Source organism: Fulmarus glacialis, unplaced genomic scaffold (assembly GCF_000690835.1).
Source record: "Fulmarus glacialis isolate BGI_N327 unplaced genomic scaffold, ASM69083v1 scaffold34853, whole genome shotgun sequence".
Lineage (NCBI taxonomy): Eukaryota > Metazoa > Chordata > Aves > Procellariiformes > Procellariidae > Fulmarus > Fulmarus glacialis.
The window spans coordinates 5,997-25,416 of record NW_009201642.1 but is presented as its reverse complement, the minus strand read 5'-3'; the positions used below and the strand labels follow the sequence as shown (position 1 = coordinate 25,416).

At 39.4% G+C, this 19,420-nt stretch overlaps 1 protein-coding gene across 1 annotated transcript; it reads right to left on the bottom strand.

The window, feature by feature from the left end:
• Positions 1 to 866: 866 nt before the first annotated feature.
• MAPK14 (mitogen-activated protein kinase 14) lies at positions 867 to 18,608 on the bottom strand (the record flags this gene model as incomplete). The annotated part of the gene is made up of 11 exons (XM_009574008.1): positions 867 to 1,399; positions 1,874 to 2,047; positions 2,349 to 2,427; positions 2,973 to 3,052; positions 10,985 to 11,056; positions 12,092 to 12,206; positions 13,308 to 13,355; positions 13,814 to 13,843; positions 14,381 to 14,492; positions 14,869 to 14,927; positions 18,479 to 18,608. Coding segments are annotated over 11 exons (967 nt in total), but the record flags the coding sequence as incomplete, so codon positions are not given.
• Between the last annotated feature and the right edge of the window lie 812 nt (positions 18,609 to 19,420).

Below are 19,420 nucleotides of genomic sequence, written 5' to 3'. Positions count from 1 at the left end.
TATATATATAAATATTTATATTTATAGATATAGACAGTGAAAGGGAGATTGTGGTTTTATGCATGCTTATTTCTTTGCTTTGGATTCCAATACTTCTAAAAAAATTCTTTTCAGGAAATAACTTAAGTTCTGGCACAAGACGCCTTAGTTGTTTCTTTAAAGAACATTTTTTACATTTGATCTCACAAGAAACGCTCCGTCCCAAGCTCTCCTTCTCTGAAACCAGAAGGGCAGAACACAAAGAAAAAGGTGCATGTTTCTATGCCATATCTTTTATCCTTTCCTCGTCAACGCCTCCAGAATGGCAGGTATTTCACGAGCTGCAGCACAAGAGGAAGGATGCTGTGATTTCATGGCACTGGCTGAGGTACTCAGTAAAATAGTTCACTGACGATTTAACTGCCCCAGTGCCATCCCCAAAAAAGTAACGACAAAAATCAAGCAGCTCTACATGCACATACAGCTACGACATGCAAAAACACCCCACCTTGTAAGGAACAAAATACACAAACGTGTGGCTAGCAAGAATCTTCTCCAGCCTCTGTCTCCTGGGAGCTAATGCTGGGAAGCCTCAGAACGAGAGGAGGGGAAGAGGGAAAAATAGAGGAATACTCAACCCAGGGGTAGAGGCTGTTGCCTCAGAAAGTTATTTCCTGGTTACATTGAGTTCGTGCCTGGCTATCTGGGAGCCTTCACCCTGAAAAACTGTGGGTCAGAGATTTCCACTCCAGACTTCCTTTCCCCTCTCTCCCCATTCATTTAAGGCACAAACATATTTACAGTTTCAAACAAAACCTTTTCATGTTCCAAGAATCAGACATTAGGAGGCCTGTACACTCTGGTGTACCAGGAAGATCTGGACATAAATCAGCCATCTGGCACTGAACAAGGACATCCCCCAACCCCACCTTCAGTCCTGAAGAAAACAGAGGACTAAGCCTATAAAACAACTTCCATTATTTTGAGGTTACTAAATTGTAGAAGAATTGATAAATGGCAACGACTGCAACCAAACTTTCAACATCAACTTTCCCACCTTGCCCCAGCAGTGCAAACTGGTTGAGCACTGTTACTCTGGAAGGACTAACGAGCAGTCAGAACAGGTCTCAGAGGCTTGCCCCAGGCTGTACACAGAATACAAGAGAGCATGCAGCATGTTTACATAGACTCAACTTTCTTCCCTCCCCCCACCCTTCCCAATTCAACACACACAAAACCCCTCCACCAAGGAGAATATTGTTGTGACGAGGCACTTGAACGATAATTGGAGAGTCCCTATGAAAAGGCCTTCCCCTCACAGTGAAGTGGGACAAACAGAAGAGAGCAGTTTCTCAGGACTCCATCTCCTCTTGGTCAAGCGGTGGTGGCACAAAGCTGATTACTTCATCGTAAGTCAGGCCTGGTAGGAAAAGCGTAACAGAAACTTAACAGACAGTACTAAAGACATCCCTCATGCAAGAAAACCTGCAACTATCTTAAAGGTTCTAACACTATTTTAAACAAAAAACATGGTTTAATTAAGAAGAAAAAAGAAAAGAATGGTTACACCATTCTCAGAGACCAGCATATACAATAAAAGATACTTCCAGAGCGCTGAGGAGATGTGACTAAGTTTGAAAACATAAAGAAATGAGCAACTATGTTGCCTACATGTTTGTATGCTCATAGCAATAATTAGTTACCAGGGATTATGCTAATTACGTGCACAGCATGTGATAGATTCACTCAGTATAAGGACCTCAGAACGAACAGGATGCCCACGTTTTTATCAGTTTCTTTTGTGCCTCTAACTACCGTGGCTTAGTTGAACCGCAGCTATGGAATGGACGACAAGGGAAGCAGGCTGGCGCTCTCTCCCGTTCCCCAAACTCACTTTTCCATTCTTCAATCTCAAGTTCTCTGCTTTCAAAAGACTGGTCATAGGGGTCTGCCACTGGTTCATCGTCCGGGTCGTGATACTGAGCAAAGTAGGCGTGAGCCAAAGCTTCTGCTGCAGTGATTCGTTTGTCTGTATCCAGCACCAACATCTTCTCTAGCAAGTCCACAGCTGCAAAAGCACCAAAACAGAAAGGAAAGGATTTTACACAGTGAGCTGTGTGACACTGTATTTGGAAGTGCAAGCTTGTAAAAGCCCAATGTATTACGGAGGAATCTGTAGTTTCTCAGGACCCACCCATCATCCACAACTTCTCCCTCTAATACCCAGAGTCCACACATACTTTGTAAACTTTGAAAATAGCTCTGTTCCGAACTACTTCTGCAGTCAAAACAAGACTTTGGGAAAAGTCTTGGTATCCCAGGACATGCCAGCTTCAGCTTGAGAACAACATTTAAAAAGCAAGTCTTACCTAGTGGATTGGCACCAATAAACACGTTTTCAAAGTTCATTTTCGGCATGTAAGACAAAGACTGAATGTAGTTTCTTGCCTGCGGAAACAAATACTCCGTTGAAGTATAACACAACCTAGCCACCAAGGCAGAGTACATTTCAATCATCCTGGAGCACCGGTTATTACGGTCTGCCTCCTCGTTTTGCCTTCTCTTTTCTAATTCTGACACTTACTAAGCCCGTCATTGTTATCCCTTCCCAACTAAAGGCCACTCAAGACAGCGGAGGAAGAGCTGACATTATTTGGGGTTCATGCAAGACTGAAAAGCAAAGAGGTGCTGCAAGAGCTGACTGCCTTGGAGTCACGGTAAGGCTGCGTGCAGTATGGTGTCTGTTGGTAAGCCGCACAACATGGCACACAATGCAAAACCGACTCACATCCAGGCTCTCCCGTGTCTCAGAAGTCTGTGGCTGAGTACACACTGTCCAAATCTCAGGTCTTCATTTAGTACAAAAATCTTGCTGAAGAGCAGGTAGTTAATTGCCCACCCCATGCCACATGCGAGCACATCATTTATAGAAGCAGCAGACACTGCAAGTGAAGACCTGCCCTGCAAACCCCCCTCATCTGCTCAGGTCTCACCTCATGGCTGGGCATCCTGTTAATGAGATATGCAGGGGGTGTTCCCGTCAGACGCATGATCTGCTGAAGCTGGTTAATATCTTAAGTGCCTCGTCAAGGGCTTTGTTAAAAACAGTGCAAAAACCATTTTAAACAGAAAACAGCTGCATACAAAGCATCTCTTCTGCAAACCACAAGGCAAAAGCCAAATAGGCAGGGTCTACTAATTTTTTCAAATACGTGTGAAAAGTCTAGCAATTGCACTAGTGAACACTTAAAACAATGGAGAATTACTGATCAGTTGGTAACAGCGTCAGTACAGAAAGTATTTCTGTCCGCCATAAGTAGCATTATACTACAACACGGTTGCATTCACATTTCCCAACAGTTTGAAGCCACCAGAGTAGATGTTTCCTTTGGCTGAAACTACTCCTCAAAAATTTTCCTAGGCTGCTGCAGCTACAAACAGCCTCAGGAAAATGAACAAAAATTAAAACAGAAACAAAAATGGTATCCTCTGCACTGGTTACCAGCTTTTTTTCCTTGCTGTATAGAAAGTACTTAAGCTCCTTGTGGTGCAACGTGAAATCAGCTCACAACTGACACCTCCTTCTAAACAGCTTTGAATGCACTTTGATATGTGGGCGAGGTGACAGAAGGCAATAAATGCAAAATTAGCAAAACATTAGCATTGCATAAGACAAACTTAGCTGATGTCAGTGAACAGACAGATAAAGTAAGAGCAAGTAAAGTAATGCAGCAGAAAAACAGAATTCGTTACAGTGACACACTAAAAGCCCTCAAACACTTAATAGTTTTGCTATCTCCATACAACGGAAAAAATTAGTAGGAACAGTACTTTACTACTTTTTTTTTTAAACAGACTCTTGATTTGGACCCGGCTAAGAGCAATTATTCTTTTTATTGTGCAATGTTAAAAAAAGACCCACTTCAATCTTACGTATGCAAACTAATCTTTTGCTTAACCTAGTCAACCTTTAAGCTTCTCTCTCTCGCTAATCCCCTGTACTTCAAATACCAGACTACCCTTAAGGTCAGTTCACAGGGCACCCAAAGCAACCTGCGTTGTTCAGTTCTAATCTTTCCGAGGGCAGAACATCCCAGGGCTTTTTAAATTGGTGTGATATTCAGCAAGTTAACCAATTGATTCCAACTTGCACCGCATGTCTACCTTCATCAAACATAATTCAAGGCTAATCTCACATTTCACATTTACCGTCACTGTTATATGAAAAAGAATATAAGCTGCAGTACAAAATAATCTTACCATCACTCTCCACCACGCTGATCCTCTATTACATATCAGAAACAGCAGAGTGACTTGCTAAAGTATGCTGCTAGCTACCTCTAAGCGAGGTATTGCTTGCTATGCATTAACTTGTTAATCTGTACTGTTAGGGCATCTCTTGCTCTAGCTTTTATGCACTTCACCTTCAGAAACAGGTAAAATTAAATGCCATTTAATACTGTCTTTGCAGAAGTTCACAATTCAAGATTAGAACAATACAGAAATGGCAGTATGGCTGAAAATAGAAGTCACCTTTAAAAAGGAGACTGCAGAAAGCTTTTTGCAATTCCCTTGATAAAAGGGCCCCATACAGCAATACCCTTTATAAATACATGGCGCGATTAGTTATATTCTCAGCAGCTATATACTGTATGCCCTGGAAACAGCTGCCACAAAATCACCTAAAAGGCATTTTGGATTTTATGCTACAAAAACAAAGATGGTGGCAGTAGCGTTTCAGAAATTAATCACACTACAGAAGGGACTGCGCGTGTTTAGAGGGTAACACACTTGCTGCTGTTAAGAAAGACCCTTGGGTAGGCAATCTGGAGAAACAATTATTGAAAAGAGCCTCAAGCTCTTAGCTGTGAAAAATACTTCCCCAGCAGCATCTCGTCGTACAATATATCACAAAGTATAAACCCACAAATGGAAAGAAAAGTCACGAAGCAGTAAAATGAGAATATGGAAGGAAGAAATCGTACCACAGGCAGAGGTAAGAGGAATAAAGATCAGATACACACAGCACATGAACGCAAAGCCATCCAAGAGCAAAGAATGAAAAGGGAAGAAAAATAACAGAAAGTAAACCCCAACACATACTACAGATAGACTACAGGAGGGCAACACACAAACTTGGGACTTCCGAAAGGGCAGATATTACAATCAAAGTGTAAACTCACAGACTCTGAGGAGATTTTCTTCAAAAGCTCAGGCCCTGGGGTTCCAACGAGTCTCAAAATGAGCTTCAACTGATCAATATCTAATGATGGACCATAAAGGAAAATGCTGGGACAAATCAAAATGAAAAGCGTAACGTATCAGCCTATTAATGTTGAAAGTTAATGCCTGCCAAGGCCTTGACTGAAAAGCTATTTTAAGCAAACTGTATTCATTGCTCTAGTTTACAATTGAATACCCCCGTATAACACAGCTCTCTCTGCATCAGACAGATTGAACAACTTGTCTGCAAATACACCACATGCATTGAATCGGTCACTGCATCCTTAACTATCGTGAAGCAGAAGTCAAAGCTTTTGCCCCACTGGCAAAGGATCAGTTTACATGCTCACCTCACCCTTTCAGGCCCCACGCCAAAGTAGAAGCAGTTAGCAGGATTAGGTTGCGTTAGTGACAGATGAAGTAAAGCAGAAGGCTGAAAAGTGTAGGCCCTAATACTAAAAAAAAGTCAAGGCCTTTTGTAAACACCTCCCAAGGTAATTCAGCCACTTATAAAACTTAGAAAGTAAGACAACGACTGGACCCTGCTCATGACCTACAGCATCCCTAACCCTGAACATGGGGTGCACCTTTCTCCCTCTGCTCGCCCCCACCAGCTCCCCGGGGACCTGCAGGGCAGGAGGCCAAAGCACCTGGATCTCCCTTCTGCCCTACAGACCTGCTGGAGTGGCAGAGAGAACAGAATAGGGGCTTAGATTTAAAATCTCTATGTGGAAAGCTCTTGGAAGATAACATTGCAGATGCAAAGGATGTTTTACCCAGAACAGAGCTTCCACCAGGCCACGTACCAATCTGAGCTGCCCTCTTTAACAAGGCAGGAAAATTAAATATTTGGCATAGGTGACAAAACTTGAGGGGAAAAAAAAATCCACTAAATACACAATCATACGTCTAAAACTCAAGATAGTAAGGAGACTCAAAGTATCCTTTTAAAACCATTAAAAGAATAAATCTCCTTTCTTCTCTGAATTATCTTCCACGCTGCCCTTCAAAATCTACTAGTGATTTCACACTGTGCCTGTAATGTTTGTATTTGCCCTTAAAATTATATCAAACTAGTTACACGTTTTCCTTTCAATAAAAGTAGTCTACTTACTAGACAATGTTTTTTCCGGGATCAATGCCTTCCTGACGTTTTAAGATACAGTTACAATTCCTTGTTAGAATAGGTTTTAATTCGAGTACTACAAGAACTTCAAAAACTGTCTCCTGTTTTTTAAAAAAGCCTCAGAGTTCCTGTAATACTGGCAAACCGTGTATGAAGGAAATCACCAATACTTTGCTAAAACCTTTATCTTTTGATGTAAATTTTGATCTGAAGTTTTACATATGAAATGAATTAAAAGCCCTGGAAATAGTATTTTGGCAGAACAGCTGAACTAATTTCTCACTTCTCAAGTTCTTGGCCAACTCCCACCTACTTAAACACTCGAAACCTAAGAGTAAATCCAATGTATCTAGTTGGATTTAGCTTAGCTGCTGAATTGCCAACTCCTAATTGTCAATGCTTAAAATGAAATCAGTATATCCACTGGTGTAGGAGAATTAGCAGAGGGTGCTATACTAACCACAATTAGCTCATTTAAACTGGCTTTTTTTCAGTGCCATTGAAAACAGCTCTTACATCTTTCACTCATTCTTGTGCAAGAAACAGTTGTGCAAATTTCAGACTGCTAACATGCCTCAGAAGTCACATGCCATACCTCAGTTTAAATATTTAAATTCTTTTAAAGGCATTTTAAATCATGTGCACCAGGTGTGCCAACAATATTGCTGCCTAGTTTGCTGGCAGCTCTTTTCCCAGGGAAAACTGCTATTGGAAGATATTTGTGTAATATCCTTCAGTGACTTCCCAGATAAACAAGAGAAAACACAGAACGCGTAACTGGCACTGCCATAGGCATGCCAAAACCCAAGCCCTGCTTCTAGTTTTAGGCCTGCCATCTACAGCCTGCTGAGCTGCAGCATTCATTTAACTATAGGGCCTACCATGTCCCAGAGAAATGAGCCATAAGCAATTAAAGACAGGAAAAAGACTTAGTAAATACAAAGCAAAAGAGAAAAAAAAAAAAACAACACATGTGCGTGGAGAAGAAAAGCGCAGCATGCAAACCCCAAACGCCATCACCAAGGTACCCACAACGACTGACGAGTCTCAGTGATTCTAAAATTCAGAAAACAAGCTGCCATCACCATCAGTAGCAGGCATCGCAAGATTGTAAGAGCTTATCCAGGCAAAGCGAAGTTCAGAAGTTGTTTTAGCTGCCACCACAAGCAAGAATAAGATGTATCAGAAGAATCCGTAATTGCAGACTGGTTAGTTATCATGGAAGTCTCATACTACTGAATAAAAATAGTGATAAAAATACTTTTCAGAGTTTAAAGGGAATACAGTCAACTTAAAACATACAGAAAAAGAAAATTGGCTACATTAGTACAAAACATTCAAGATATTCTTATTTGTACTTTATATCATTTTATGCAAGTCAAATTGTCAAACTTAAAGTCAACCTTCCTACTTATTTGTATGAATCATTCACATTACAAGAGCTGTAAAAAAATTAAGAATATACATGTTTAACAGAAACTGATCTTGGCATAAGACAGATACGATAATAACAAAAAGAAAGCCTCTAGCTATGCCTCCCATCAAAAGCCCAAAGGACTCTGATTTTCATTACCTCCATTTTTTTGTCTCTGACCAGTCTTTCCCACAATCTTGCTCTCCTCCTCTACCTCCTGGCAGAGATTTTACCAATATTAGAAACCCATCTTTCATCCAAATATTTCCACCCCTAGATTACAATAGGAACAATTCAACTAGCTTACATTCAGTTTTAAGTTAGGAATATTGCAACAGTCCTGCAGAGCTAAGCCCATATTAATCACAGGTTTTTTTCGAAGAGTACCTACAATTCTTGCTTTAAGTCAGTGACAGCCATGTTCAGAATCTCTACAGATTAGGTCCTTCAGAACTAAATTCAGCATTAGTTTATCAGTGGCATAATCATCATAGACAGCATTGACAATCATCATCTCAGAATACAGCTTTATTACTTACCAGATTAAATTAACTGTACAGCTTGCCTGTACTGAAGCCCCTTACAAGTAATATATGCACCTCTGGACCGTATAAAGAAGTATCTGATGGACTGTAAATAACATCACACCATTTCTGCTAAATCCTTGGTGAAAGGGACCAATATTTCAAACAAGAGAACCATGTGAGCAGGAGGATGATCATCCTGAGAAGGCATTACCTATTCTGTCACTACCTATTTCATTTTGGAAATGTGAAGCTATATAGTTGAGAAAATTAATGTCTTGAGACCAAAAAGCAAGAAGAATGTAAAATTTTCCATTCTCAAATGGGAGCAGTTTCCAGCTTCCTAAACACACAGAATACCTATTCACATTGCCTCCAACTGCAAAGTGAATTCCCTAAAACTGCAGTGGATTTGGATATACTATATCCTTGGCTACTAGAAGCATGGTAAAGATACCTTCAATTAAGCATGTCAATATTAATTGCAAGGTCAGTAAGTTAGCAATTGCAGAGTGACTCTGCAGGAGGAACACAGGCCTCAGCAAATCTGTGCGTGCAAAGAAACTATTAAGAGCCCAGGAGTACCCAACAGGATCTACATCTCAAAAGTTCCTAAAACTTTCTCCAAAAATCATGCATATATAAAGATTTCAAAGAGCCTTCCAAGACAGGAACAAGCTAGAACCCATTGTTATCTTACTTCTGCTTGCTTTCTTTAGATATCAGCAAAGCTGGAGTGAAAGATGACAGCTTGGTGCCTTTCTAGATCCTTGGATAAGTGTTACACGGACAAACAAGGTTCATAACCACAAACCCTGCTCCCCTTATGGTTCTAACCTCACGATCAAACAGCATATACGTTACTTAAGCTGGGGAATCACACACACAAACTGTAAGAACTAGAGTGCTACAAAGTTTTATCTACAACGGGAAAGGATTGGGCCTTATTTTTCTTAAACTCTAACCAATTCAGAACAGAAAAAGCATTTAATTCAGAAATGTTACTACCATTTGCAAAAGAAGTTGAGCATTTAAGGTAAAGAATCACAAGCATTTGCTAGGAGATATAAATTAGTAAAGTATCTTAATATGACAAAGCAAACAACTTAGATCCTAAAAGTAAACTTTATTTTGCATTGCAGATATTATTGGCTATAATTCACAGCTAAGAACACAGTTGGAGAAAAAACTTTGCAGGCTTAGAAAATAACTGTTTTGTTCAAGTCATAAAGAACACATCGTGAAGCATTTCTTACATATTGCAAATCCTATTAGCAAATATTTTATGTGCAAATATCAAGATTTTTGAAATCTAAAGTGTTACTAGGGTCAAACAGTGGCAACAGCGTAAAGACTTTTGCTGTTTGAATCAACAATTCTTGATTTCTCATTTTTTCTGGAGAGAAACAAACAAAATCTGCCCAAACCAAATTATACGTGCTAAATCAGCCAATAGAAATATGGCAACTTTTTTCTAGCTTCTAAGCCACTTTCATGTTAGTTCTGCTTCTGTCCCTGACAACAGAAAAATACGGCAGAGACGACTAAACAGTAAAGTATAGCAAGTTCAACAAATTTGGAGAAAGATTGTGAGATGAAGACAGGCACAAAAAGAGAAAAAAGGGTAAAGTTAAAGCACATTGAAAACGGAGATGAAACTGTGTCAAAACTGGAATGAAAGCCTTCCCCACCAAAGAGTTTTAGAATCTAGATGCTTTCCAGAAGGAACGTAGTACACAGAAGGCCAGCACTTCCAACACTGGTTTTCTTTTAATCAAATGCTAGCATATTTGAATTAACAGATATAAAGACTAATAAATTAATAAAAGTTATTAAAATAAACAAACTGTGGTTGAAAGAATAACCTTTGGTAAAAGGTGGGCGATGTAATTTTCTCTGGCAAATAAACTCCAATTTCTAGGCAATGAAAAAACTTGCCAGTAGTAAATTACCCCTGTATGTTGTGTGGCTGAACAAACAAAAGTTGTAAGTACAACAATTTGCATCAAGTGTCAGTTCCAATTTCCTGGGACAAATCATGACCAACTCTCACAAAGTGTGCTCTCATAAATTTGCCAAGGTGTCCTACCCAGCCCACTTTGGTGCAGCAAAAAAATGATTTTGGAAAGATGTTATTCAAGCTTGATTTTTCACATCAGTACAAGCATACAGTAAAGAAGGTTCACAATCTGTTTACGTTCAAGCATGGAAGTGGAACCTAAACATCTCAGAGCAAGTTGGAACGAGCTCCTTGGCACTGAAGAATCTGCAAACCCACTGCTTTCACAGCATACCACCAGGATACAGAAGAGAGGCCAGAAGGAATGCTTCACATTTGCTAGAAACCTAGAAGCATGAGAGGATTCATAGCAGACAGCCTACTCCATGCAGTTATTTTCTACAAACTCAAAGAGCAATGCATTTAAATAAACTTAAAGGAAAGTAACTCCCAGAAACAAACATGTGAGTAATTCTAGTGATGCTAATAGACAATGGAGAGGAATAGATTTGCCTTCTTGCACACTGTGATTGTTTCATGTGCAGCAAAATCAAGAACTCACCTCATCGTACTGTGAGTAAAAGAAGCCATTAATTCAAAAAAAGCAACCAACCAAACAAAAAAACACAACCAAACCCAGAACTTCTTTTCTTGTGAAGTATGTGAAAGTGAAGATCTCTAACTTCCATTTCAAAAAATAAATTACTTTTAAAGGATACGGTCTGTACCAGGGAACAACGTTCTTCCAGTCAACAGTTCAGCCATAATGCATCCCACTGACCAAATATCAACTGAACAAAATAAAATAAAAAACAAAACAACATAATGCAGAAAAATAAAGTCTCAATAGAATCACCCTATCCAACAAGTACAAACAACTTTATCCTTAAATAGTCTTACGGCATTGAAACAATCTGAGATACGTTGCAGGCTAACTGATACTGTTCAGTAACTACATCATCTAAGACTTGTCCAAATAACAGAATACTAGATCAGGCAAATTTTCCTTCCTTTCCTGAACACCAAAGAGCTGGGGAGGAATCTACACAACCAAAGAAGAAAAAACCTGTGCAAGACAACTCTGAGGAATGAATTTGCATATGGCCTTGCATAAATTCTACCCAAACAACCACCAGCTATTATACTACAGATACAAGACAAGTCCATATACATGCAAGAGGAAAAGAGAAAAGAAGAAAAAGTAATGAAGTATGAGATCAGAGTAGCACATTGTTTTCTTTGATCCATATGCTCTCCTGTACAAGAACTATTCTCAGCATTTGCTTTTCTTCTCTGTGCCTGATCTGGAAGTATCGTACGGAAGCACAGTGTGTTGCTGAGAAGATACTGGAAACTGAGGAAGATATAACTGTGAAGAAGTGGCTAACAGGAGAGGAAAGAAAGGGAGATTTATCTGCTTTTTAGCATTTCTTCGCACTGTAATTCCAGATATTTTTCAGCATATTCCCAGCAGCTTCCTAGAAACACACCTTCTCATCCAGATACATTCCATTCACTTACTTTAAAAACCACTGTGCTAGGAAAAATAAGGGATAAGCGCTGACAATATTTTGCTGATTGCAATGCAAAAGTTCAAGTTTAAAGAAGTCTTGTGAATGCTATCACAATGATTCTTAACTTACTTCTGATAGACTGTGGTTCAAATACTAATTCTATGCCTTCCTTCTTTTAATCACCCTTACTGAAGCGCAATTACCACAACTGCCAACTTACGTGATCAAATGGAAAGAAGCACATACAGAGGACAACCTCTTTTTTTCCAAAATTCAAGAACTGAAAAGCCTTGTGTTAGTTAAATGCATTACCTGTCTGGTTGTAATGCATCCAGTTCAGCATGATCTCAGGAGCCCTGTACCACCGGGTAGCCACATACCCAGTCATCTCATCGTCTGTGTGTCGGGCCAAGCCAAAATCCAGGATCTACAGAACAGAAAAGACATCCACTAACTACTGCAGTGGAACAATGCAAACTAGAGCAAATAGTTACTGTGTTGGGTGGAGGAGAGGTGGTGCAACTGCAAAAGCAGATTATGAAACTAAATTTCACAACCTGTTAGAAGACACTAGCCTAGAACAGTGTAGGACTCAACAATCAGAATTACGTCCGGATATTTTCTCTCTAAAACAACTAAACCCAAACTAAAGCTGTTAACTCTTCACTTTCATGATGATTCATTAAAAACATATGAACAGATACAGAAAAAACATCCTTACAGCCCTTTATAGCTGGGAAGGACGTTATTATTATTGTGGATGAAAGCTAGACATGAGCCGACAACGGGCGCTGGCAGCCCAGAACGCCAACCGTATCCTGGGCTGCATCAGAAGCAGCGTGGCCAGCAGGTCAAGGGAGGTGATTCTGCCCCTCTACCCTGCTCTGGTGAGACCCCCCCTGCAGTGCTGCATCCAGCTCTGGGGTCGTCAGCACAGGAAAGACGTACGGTGGTTACTGGATGGAACCATCCAACCAGTGGGATGGAACGCCTCTCCTACGAAGAAAGGCTGGGAGACCTGGGGTTGTTCAGCCTGGAGAAGAGAAGGCTGCGGGGAGACCTTACGGCAGCCTTTCAGTACTTAAAGGGGGCTTATAAGAAAGATGGGGACAGACCTTTTAGCAGGGTCTGTTGCGACAGGACAAGGGGTAATGGTTTTAAACTAAAAGAGGGTAGATTTAGACTAGATATAAGGAAGAAATTTTTTATGCTGAGGGTGGTGAACCAGTGGCACGGGTTGCCCAGAGAGGTGGCAGATGCCCCATCCCTGGAAACATTCAAGGTCAGGTTGGACGGGGCTCTGAGCAACCTGATCTAGCTGAAGATGTCCCTGCCCACGGCAGAGGGGTTGGACTAGATGGCCTTTAAAAGGTCCCTTCCAACCCAAACTATTCTATGATTCTATGATTACTTTGGGCCACAAAAGTATTTCCATAAGGAATTATTTTGTCCCTTTAATTCCAAGTGACATCCAAAAGGCATTCACCCAAATCACAGTCAAACCAATCAGACCTTGTGTTTACATTACCTTTAGCTCACAGTCTTCATTTACAGCTAGGTTACTAGGTTTTAAATCCTAAAAAATTAAACATTAGCATTAACAACGGTATATACGTTGTTTCACAAGTCTCAAGTAGATAAAAATGTACATGCAGATAGAAAATAGATTCTAACTGGCTGTAAATATCAACTCTCCATACTCGGGAAAATTATTTTATCACAGAGTCAGATATCTCTTCTGTGATCCTCAGAGGTGTCACATATAAGGAAAAACGCATAAAAGCTTATTGCAACACCAGTGCTGTAGATGTATACTTAACAAATAGAGAACCTATTTCACAAAGATACAAATCAAACATAGGCAGGAACAGAAATTACAGATCTTGACAACTACTTCCCATGTTTAACCTTCTGACTGTTTAACCGAAATAATTCTTGGAAAATTTCTGCTTGTTTCTGTAGGTGCTACACTGTAAGGTTCTGTGCTACAGACATTGGTTCAGTACAGGAAGCATTCTTAGGATAAATACTCACCCTGTGTATTATGTCAGCTGAATGGATGTACTGAAAGGCAAGATGACAAATTTTAGGTAACAGTCCAAGCAGCCTCCTTCTCATTTCTTCACTAGCCAATACTGCCCTACCCCATCCCACACAACTCAAGTGCTATAGGTTGTCTGCAGAAGGAACCGACTGTGTGCCTATGGGTTTCAAGTAGGTACGTGTTTCACTTTGTCTCTCCTTAGGAACACGCAGGAGCACTGCCACCACGAGTGGAACAACACAAGTCAACAAAACTGAAGAAACGGAAGATTCAGAGTCAGAGCAGATTAGAAGGCAGCATACTTCATAATTTTCCCAACTCTGCCCATAGGAACATATAGAAATATCTTCCTAAATGATACATAGCTTTACTGATACAGAGCTCCAAAGAGGTATGAAGGGAAGGAACAATAATAATAGGTTATCCTACGATACGTTAGGAAAGTTACAGAAGCCCCACTATGTACTCATATGAATCTCTGAGGATATGACATTCATCAAGAACTTCCACCTCCCGTTCATGAGCTATCAACATTCAGGTAGGACAGGTGCAAGTACCTTCAGTCCCCGAAGAATTTGGTATATGAGGAACTGCACATGGTCATCGGTGAGTTTCTGGCATTTCACAATGTTGTTCAGATCTGCTCCCATAAGGTGTGTCACCAAGTACCTATGAACAAAAGGAAACACATAGGCTATGAGACAATCCCTTCAAAAGGATTAGGATAAAAATCCCCTATGAAGCTCCAGCAGCAGGGCTGACTGTCCCAAAGTGCGTTGCTGAATGAAACATAGTTCACGACACTTTAAATAACATAGCAGATTAGTACGCCGACTCCTAGAGCACCGGCCAATAAAACGCAAGTGAACAAGTTTGAAAAATCCAATAGTTTAGGATTTTTTGTGTTGTACCTTTTGTGTTGGAATTCAGAATTGTTTGAGAATGATGGCAGACAAATTAAGGTGACAAATATTTCTATAATCATCTGGGAGGTGTAAGGAAGATACAAAAGATTTTTGTTGCAGTCTTCAGAGAAGTTACCTACACATCATTGAATTCTTCTAGTGACTTGGCAGGGGTGAACACATCCAACAAACCAATCACCTAGAAAGAAAACAGTAAAATGAAAAATGGGTGAAATACATTCATAGTAGAATATCTACAGTTAATAAGATCCTTTGTGGAATAGAAACTACTCATTCCAGTCAACGTTTCATTTCCAAGTACATGAATCAATCAGATGTAGACAAATTAGTATTCATACAAGATCAGAAACAAACGTTCAATTCTTGTGTAAAAAAAAAAATTAAGGTTAAAAATATACAGCTGTCTTTTCACACCAGCCATCCACTTAAACCATCAAATAGGTACCATAACAAAAGGCAGGTGTAAACACCGGTTTAGAATACCTTATTTCAAAAAGCAACTGAAGTTTGTTCAGGAACAAATGGATGAGGAAAAAAAAAAACCAACCACCAGACAAAACTGCTTCCTGCTCAATTCTTAGTTATACTGTTGACTACATACTAAAATAAGGATTGGGAGACTATTTGTTTCGCTTGTACTGAGTAATGGCTAGAAAAATTCAAGGATCTGTAACACAAGCAATGAATAATAATGACTACAGTAGAAAGTAAGTCAGGAAAACAGTGCAATGCAATGAGGACCCAATTTTCACAAACAGCTTCACACTGTCATTTGTATTTTCTGCCCAAAGAGCAGCTACTCCGCCTTTCATTTTACAGCTGAGCTGTTCTAACAGTAGAGAGTAAAAGGATATCCATGTGTTACCTTGTGGAAAAGAATAACTATACCTTATTATCCCATAATTATCTTCTAGGTCATTTACAGCATTTAAAAAAAACCCCATCTGGTCAATAAAGACTGTTTTAATTTTCACTGGAATGTGCTTTTAAACCTTATTTTCCTTTCTCTTAATAGCAAATAATATTTTATTTTATTAATATATGCGGTAAGGGGACAGGTACTCTTCATCCACCTCCAAAAAACTCCTCCTCCCTTTTTAAGTCAGCATCTCATTTGTCTCGGATACACAAGCATCAAGCACATTTCAGCAACCTCACTAATGGTTCAAGTGTGCATATGAAACCAAGAGTTGGATTCCTGTGTTCCCCTTTGCACCATGCTTTTTATCCCATTGTTTACACTTGTCAAAGATGTCAGAATCAATCGAGTCACCTGTAAGAGGAGAATTAAAGACAAAATCTTTGAGGAACCTAGACTATGTTTTTGGAAAAGAAAGCAAGTGGGTACGAAATAAAAGCCTCTGTCTAATCTATATTATACAGTATAGATTACATTTTATTGAGGAAACTGAAGAGAAAGAACACTTTCCTGCCTCTCCTGATACACATCGCAGCAACTCCATTTCTAGACAGACATCTTCTCCAAACTGTAACATTCACATCCATCCTGTACAATAATTCTCGTGCTTACAGTTTCTTTCTCCAGTGGACTCTTCCGTACCAGTTTTTACAGGAAAAGTCAACCTTATCCACCCAGTTTAGCATGGAAAGACAAAAACTGACTTTGCTATCTAGACTTCAGGTTTTTTTCATTTATCACTTTTATCTTGCTACACTGTAAAGCACAGTATCAAACTATCCCTATCTTTCATCGAGTTTCACAAACACTTAAATACAGTTATTCTGCAGCACATCACTGACTCACTTCTAAGGAAGTGTGAACACCAATAGGTTCAGGACCCAACTCCTAACCTTTTGCTTTCCCCTCCCAGCATTTTAGGATGTCACAGAGCTTATTAATTTCTTCATATGACAACAAACCCATTTGCTCTCCCATCTGCTCAGTGTTGTGCTTTATGCAAGCTAACAAGGCCTCCCAGAACTTGAAAATACAATGCAGACACACTTGAGTGCTCTGCGGGTCCGTTTATTTGCTCAAGATCATCATGAACCAGACTAGATACAGGATATAGAAAACCACCCCATGCTCAAGCCCCTTAAACCACCATACCTACCAGATTTGCTGGTGTGTTCTGTGCCACGTAAAACCAAGTGTTTTACTCCCAAACCGAGATCTGAATAGTCAACACACTAGCACTAATAAGCCTGCCTGAACTGGCGCTGAACATCTCTGCATCTGCAGGATTTTCAAACCACAACCTAGATAAACTTCCCACAGATAGATGACGGTACGATGAACTGGAAATAAATATTTCTATATATAAACAACTTAACTGCCTTTTATCCCTTACTCTCAAATCTACATAGGCTCTTTGCAATATATATCCAAAAATATTAATGAATGCCAGACATAGAACTGTTGTAGCACCAGTCACAATCTAATTTTCATTGTTTAACCTTATTAGCTTAGACAGAATGGACTGATATGCTGATTTTTTTTTTTTTGTAACAGATATTCAAAGCTTTCCTGTTTGGAGAATACCTCAGCTATGAGAAAAGGTCCACAAAAAATCCAGGGGATGGATATTAAGCAGGATCAAATGCTACCTCTATTGTTGAGACAATGGTATCGTACAGAGGCACTGAGAAAGAATTGACGACAACAGTACATATATGCATCAAAAATTCCAATTATGTTAGCCACACTAAAAACGCCAAGAAGATTTAAGGGATAGCAGCTGCTGACTGTGGTGGTTAGAAGCCACAGCACACAACCACCACTGCCACAACAGAAGTAGTTCTGAACAGACCATCCAAGGAGAATCTTCCAACGAAATTAGGCTTGTTTGGCTTTTTGTGCTAGATAAAGGTCCTAGGTCTGCTCAGCCCACTTCCAAAACAGTATTTCCCTTCTGCTTAGTTGGAGTTTGCTTGGAAGAAGAAAAAAATAAACAAACAAAAAACCCCTACAAACAAGAGCCTTCCTTTCCTCTTGACATTCTGACAGCTCTACAGAGGACAGGTTTTGAGACTTTTTACTCCACTGCATGTAATATCTGCTCCAAACAGCATGCAATATAAGTATGTTGGTGTGTTAATGTTGCAAACACACAGAACTGTTCGACTACCTGTTTTCTATACCAAATGGAGGTTATATCGAAAAATGGTTAGACAGTATATAACATAGTTTAACACAACATTTGTCACATCCTATTTCGTTTCCCTGTTGATGATTTAAGTGGATGGCTTGTACGAAAAGCCATCTGATTCCCACCCCACCCACCTTTTTTCCTATTTTACCTACAGGAATCTAGTGAACATCTACACCGCACCCTTCTGACATAGGCAAGCCAAAACAAACAAATAAGAAAAACCCTCCAGAAGACACTAAAAACAAACTTTGAGATTTTCTTTTTTTTTTAAATAAATTCTTAACATAATTCATAACATAACAAAAATTACAGCTTACTACAGCAAGTGAGCAGGAGTGTCCTAAATCCTTAGACAGCATGAATCTGCTCAGCAGTAATTTCCAGATTATTCTAGGAAATATTAAGACTTTCTAATACAAAATTGGTTATGTGGTTTTTGAGATTGTTTTTTTTTTATCTGCATGCTTTTCTACAACCATAATCCCTTGGACTACTGCAAGCTTTGTTTTTGTATTAGAAAAACGTATGCAACAAGATCCTTAAATGCAATCATGCTGGATGCTCACTGGATAGTCCAACTTTAGACCAACTTTTCATACTGTCTCCTTCAACTTACATTTTCGTGTTTCATGTGCTTAAGTAGCCGTAGCTCTCGGTAGGTCCTTTTGGCATGGATGATAGACTGAAATGGTCGGGACAGCTTCTTTACAGCCACACGCAACCCAGTTTTTGTGTCAAAGGCAGAACTACAATAAAGAGTAATCAAATTATCAAAATTAATTCTTTATAAACACCTTCAAATCCAAACTTAGCAACTCCAGATAGCAACTATCTGGACACTGAGTCACAGTCAACCCCATTTCTCCATTTCTGCAATGAAAATAATTTCTAGGCATCCCGGTGCACAACCTGCACCCCCACCCAAAATCCCCATGTATTTACACAACTGTTGGTTTCTACAGAAAATGTTTACAAGATGAGTCTTGTTCACACAGTAAAGGGAAATTCTGTAGAAAAAACAAGTGTTTATGATTTTTCCGTCTCAAAACAGTTGTGCTCTTAAATACGGCAATAAAACTCTGGAGAGAGGAAGAGTACTTGTAACATATTTTCATATACCACACTTCATCACAAAATGCTATGTTCAAGATACACTCTTTTATGGTTCAAGTCCATACAAAAATACAAGGCCTGTGCCTAATAAAATCAACTATGACGGTTGTTAATCACAATTGAAGCCGAAATCAAACCTTTTTGGTAAATAACATCTAATCCTAAACTCCTGTTACACAAAAATGCATGTGAATAAATTATATTTAGCTGTACATTACTAAAACTTGTCCCTTTAGCAGAAACTTACACATAAAACCTGTTTCTTTTTAGAACCCATCATGACTAACTCCATCCTATTTGGTAACTTCATATATACATGATACTTTGCACTGTAAAATCACCATTTGAAGTAAGTCCTATTACAACCTATTTATTTATAATATTAAAAAGCAAAAGCCTGATACTTTTGAAACAACCAAAAATTTAACACATGAAGAACTATATT